Here is a 5,447-nt window from a genome sequence, read left to right as displayed (position 1 = left end):
ATCCAGACATCCTTAGGTATGAAGATAGAACTTTTATCAGTCCATTTGTAAATCAACTCTATATTTGCAGATGCCTTATTTAATTCTTTAATAGTTAACCTACTTTATCTTTTCTAATTTAATAGTATATAAACTTAATATCATTATTCTCCTCTTGAAAAAATATTTTTTCTTTTTTTATTACATCCTTTTCTGCCATAGATTTGACACTATCACTGTTCTCTTATTTGGGCATAGTAATTACAATTTCATTTACTATAATATTAAGTTAACTATTTCTACAGTATACTTTTCAATCTATGTGATGGGTTAGGCATTTTAAAAAAATCATCCCTTTTGAAATTATTCTTTTCTTAATTAAAAAAACTTCAGAAAATTCTGAAAATGAACCTAAATGTTTCAACACTACCAGTTTCACTCAAGTTTCTGTTCTTATAATAATTTTTTAAAGTATTTCTAGAGAAATCTATCTGAATAAGACCTTTTCTACTCTACTACAGGATATATTTATTCTTTATTAAGTTATGGATATAAAAAGCCAAAGTGCCCTTGGCATGTGCAGTTGGCTTCTGATTTGTAAACATTCATTTTATGCTTGATGTCAATAAGTATCATTAAACTGGCACTTAAAGATTGAAATTGTTTTCTATTTTTTCCTTTTTGTGAGTTTACTTAGACATCTACATTCATGCTTGAAGCTTTTGAAATTCCAGTTGATTATTATTCCCACCTTACTAACTTTCATTATATTATCGCAGGTTAATGTACAGCAGTTAGATACAAAATACTTTGTTTCATCAGTTATCTGCAAATACATCAAACTTGATTATATTTATTTACCATAGTCAATGAGCTACTACTTATGTCTTCATACTGGTCATTTATTTGTCAGGTAGTGGTATAACTAAAATCAATCAGAAATCCACATGTGTAATCGTCTTTATCATCTAGAGATGGTAAGAAATTCAAAATATTATGATTTTCCAAGACTTGCCTTAAACTTAGCGAACCATCAAGTGGCCACAGATGTGTGTTATCTATGAAGTGCCAAGGCATTATATTCATCTTGTTTTTATCTACATTATAAGCAGATATCAATAAACTATGGAGCATGGTATTACCTGAAAATATTTTAGTTAGCTTGATATGGGCAGTAGATACTTTGATGTTAAAGCTTTCTCCTTTCTCTTTTCTCAGGCAATTAAAAAAAAAATAGTGGTGGAACTGTCAGGACATATCTTGGATGGTTTGAATAGACTTGAACATGAGATACTTTTCTAAAATTTTGTGCTCAGGTAAGATAAATGTCAACCACTAATTTGAATAGAAAACTTAAAAATCAAAGTCATTTTATGACCAAGGTCATACAATGAATGAGCAGTGACTAAAACTCAGGGGAACAAAAACACAGGTTGGGTTGTAAACTAGTCAAAAGGCTTAATTACTCTAAAATTTGGAAACTAGAGAGGACCTCTGATAACACCTTTCTGAAATGTATGGATGATGGTAGGGTAATAATCTAGCCTTAGTTCCTTTTAGAAATCACTGGATTCTATTAATCATTGAGCCTTTGAGTTTTTCTGCCTATAGGAGTCCCCTGACTAAGTAGAAGATACTTAACAAATATTCATTATTTAACTATGAGCCAGATAAAATTTCATAATTAAAACTGATGTGTTTAAGGTTACAAATTTATTTTTCTAAAAAACAAACTTAAAGTATCATCTCATGTTCTAATCTTCTGGCTCCAGTAACATAATTTAATCACTTGAGATAATGTCAATGAATTGAATAGTTTTTCATTCAAGTGCTGTTTTAGCCTAATAAATATAGGGTCATATGTGTCTTCTACATATTATTCCCTCTATGACTTCTAAATTCCAGGTGACATAGTGTCTTATGTAGCATCCAGATTTGGGTGGGGAATAGGTAGTAGGAGCTTACTTGGTCTATTCATCTGCAAGTGTTTTCAGAAACACACTTTACCTCATCTTGTTATTAATCATAAGCTTCTACCTTTGTTGCATCTGATGAGAAGTGTTTAGATCCATGAACCTTCTAGTCACCTAGGTAATTTAGATTATTTCAAGCACCAGGTATTTTTCAGGTTCGCTTGCTCTTTATCAGATAGTTCTTTACAAATATTCAGATGAAGGTAGGGAATAATGCAAACTGAAATTCTCTCCAAAATTCTTTTTGGGTTGGTCCTAAGACCCTTAGCTGGGGAGGGTTGCATAAGCCTTATGAGTTCATCATTCTCATATAGTGGATTTCTTTATGGGTTTCATTGAGCTTAACCCCATCAGAAAGGCACACACTATAGGCAATCTTTAACAAGACTCCAGGGGCAAGGAGGAGCAGTTCTTCTCTGTTCTTGTTCCTATTTCTTTTCTATGGCAAACATCTTAAGCTTGAAGTCTTTCAAATCTTAGTCTTTGATTCTTTAAAATGGGAGACTCTTGAACATGAAGTCTTTCATTGTCCCTGACTTAAGTGTAAAAATCTAATTTGAAACACAAAGCTAGTTTTGTTGTCTCTACATTCATTTGATCCTCCCTTTACCTCATATTTTTGAAATCAATGAATGTTGCTGAACTAATTGCAGGAAGATGGAGGGGGAGAATAGATGTTTGGTTTATAGGTCCAAGTTTTATTTATTTATTTCATAATTGAAGTATTTTAATTTTATGTACAATGAATTAGCATTAAGGTAGGTATATGGGATATCTGCAGTTGAGGTAGGTATCTCGGATGACACATTCAAGGAAGTTCACTTAATCCACCTTAATGAAGCCTGTATCTTTCCCATACTGACAGAAACACTGGTGGCACATATTGAGGCACATTTTTCTGGACCAGACTGTGCCGTTTGAGCAGACATGGCAACCATGAGAACCCTGGCCAGATTTCCTCAGATGGCTCCAGTAGAGCTGCTGGTGACCCATCTTGCTCTTTCAGATGCAGTGAGGCAAAAGGTGGTCCAAATTTTCTTATAGCATATTTCTACTTGCACAAATTTTCTTATTTTTTTCAACTTAGCATAACACATATGCAGACAGTTTTGTATATTTTAAGTGTACATATAAAAATCCAAGTGAGTAAGTGGAACATAACCAGTATATCAAAAGCTGCCTGCATACCCAAAGTTAACCACTCTTATGATTTCTAACAGATTAATCCAGAGTGGTTTTGCTTATGTTTGAAATTTATATAAATTAATTGTATTGTATGTAGTCCTTCAGATTTTGCTTCTATTGCTCAGCACTACTTTTATAAGACTCATGCATGTTGCCGACTATAGCTCTACCAATGCCATTTTAATTTCTGTATGTTATTTCATTGAGTAAACATATTCCAATTAATTGGAACTTATGGATTTATTTCAATTTTCCAGTTTAGAACTTTGACAAATAATATTGCTACTGATATTGTTGTATGCATCTTTTGGTACACATGCGCATACAATTGTTTTCAAGGGCCGCCTGGGTGGCTCAGTCTGTTAAGTGGCTGCCTTCAGCTCAGGTCATGATCCCAGGGTCCTGAGATCAAGCCCTATGTCAGGCTCCCTGCTCAGCAAGGAGCCTGCTTCTCCCTCTCCCACTGCCTGTTGCTCCCCCTTCTGGTTCTCTCTCTTTCTCTCTCTCAAATAAATAAATAAAATCTTTAAAAAAATTGTTTTCAAGATCATTAGATGATTCCAAAAAATTTTCCAAGGGAGGTATACAAATTGAAATGTGTGAGCACTACATCCTTGCCAATGTTTGGTATTGTTAGATGTTTGGTTTGGTTTTATTTTGTTTTAGAGCCATTATTAGAAAGAAACTTCTTCAAACTGATACAAGGCAACTATGAAAAACCTACAGCTAACATTATATTTAATGGTAAAGGACTGGCAATTTTCCACCTAAAAGCAGGGAATAGGCAAGGAGGTCCATCTACTATTTCTCTTCAACGTTTTACTGGAAATTTTAGCCAGCATAAGAGAAATAAATGAAATAAAAGGCATTATGATCCACTGGGAAGAAAGAACTATTTTATCTGCAGACAAGATAATTTCCTATGTGAAAAATGCTACAGAATTTATCAAAAAGAAAAGCTACTAGAACTAATGAGTTTAACATGTTTGTATGACACAAGGTTAATCTATAAAAATGCCTACATATCCACCTTCATTCTTAAAGAAGATTTTTATGGAGCATATAATTCTAATCAATACATTTTTCAGCAGCATTCTGAAACAGTGGGGAGGATCCAAATGACCAATGCTTTATCACTGACACTATTTAGAAACCCCAGTGTGTGATAATAATAAAAAGCAAAGTTGTTTCTACTCAGTTTTATTATGTTTTTAAATTAAATACAGTGAACCCACTTGTTGCCTATGCATGGGACAAAATACCCTTTCCAGCTGCACTTGGTTTTCCATTATTATGAGGATATCATTCAATTACTTCCAGCTTCCAATCTTTTTGCTTAAAAGTCAACTGTTATTCTTAATTATAAAGTATGATTTTTACTTCTTTGAAGATAAAATAAATTCTTTCCCCCATCTTACTGGTTCTTTATAGATCTTTCTTTATATTTGTTTTTTTTTTTTTTAATTTTTTTTTTAAGATTTTATTTATTTATTTGAGAGAGAGAGAATGAGAGACAGAGAGCATGAGAGGGAGGAGGGTCAGAGGGAGAAGCAGACTCCCCGCTGAGCAGAGAGCCCGATGCGGGACTCGATCCTGGGACTCCAGGATCATGACCTGAGCCGAAGGCAGTCGCTTAACCAACTGAGCCACCCAGGCGCCCTCTTTATATTTGTTTTTAATATGTGTGAATTACATTTTATATTTTCATTTTTCTCAGGTTTTGTGAGGGTTTGAAAATGTGCGATTGATGTAATTCATGACTTTTCTTAGGTGTTCTCTTATTTTTTTTTTTCCTTTATTCTGACCTGCCTTCAATTTACCAATTTTTCTTCACTTATTTAATCTGGTGTTAAATCTACACTTTGAGTTTTTAATTTTGACAACTGTATTTTTCAATTGTAGAATTTGTATTTTTTTTTTCAGATCTGCCATGCAGTATTTATCATTTCCTGTCCACCTTGAAATATTCAGTCTAGTCTTTTATCTCCTCCAACACTTTAATCTTAGTTATTTAAAAATATAAACTGGAAATTTCTATATATAGTCCTTTTGTTTTTTACTGTCTGTATATCTTCTTGTTCCCATGCATGTATACACACAAACATGCATGCATACACACATATCACACATTAACAAAACCCAAAATAATTATATGAAAAACCTTTCTTTCAATATTTTGAGAGCATATACATGGAGAAACAAAATAAGCTAGTTATATTTAACTAGAAGAAACAGAAAGCTATCTTCAGGGACTCAGAATTTAATATACAACTTTTCAACAAGTATCAGTGTTTAATTTTAATAAACAAA

At 33.0% G+C, this 5,447-nt stretch overlaps 1 protein-coding gene across 1 annotated transcript; it reads right to left on the bottom strand.

Moving 5' to 3' along the window:
* Positions 1-2,774: 2,774 nt before the first annotated feature.
* Positions 2,775-2,945, bottom strand: LOC123324288 (40S ribosomal protein S29-like). Its single transcript, XM_044913148.1, has one exon. It carries the CDS (start codon positions 2,943-2,945, stop codon positions 2,775-2,777), a length of 171 nt encoding a protein of 56 aa, XP_044769083.1.
* Between the last annotated feature and the right edge of the window lie 2,502 nt (positions 2,946-5,447).

This window comes from Neomonachus schauinslandi, chromosome 3 (assembly GCF_002201575.2).
Source record: "Neomonachus schauinslandi chromosome 3, ASM220157v2, whole genome shotgun sequence".
In the NCBI taxonomy this organism is placed as follows: domain Eukaryota; kingdom Metazoa; phylum Chordata; class Mammalia; order Carnivora; family Phocidae; genus Neomonachus; species Neomonachus schauinslandi.
The sequence above is the reverse complement of the archived record's forward strand: the minus strand, read 5'-3'. Positions and strand labels throughout refer to the sequence as shown.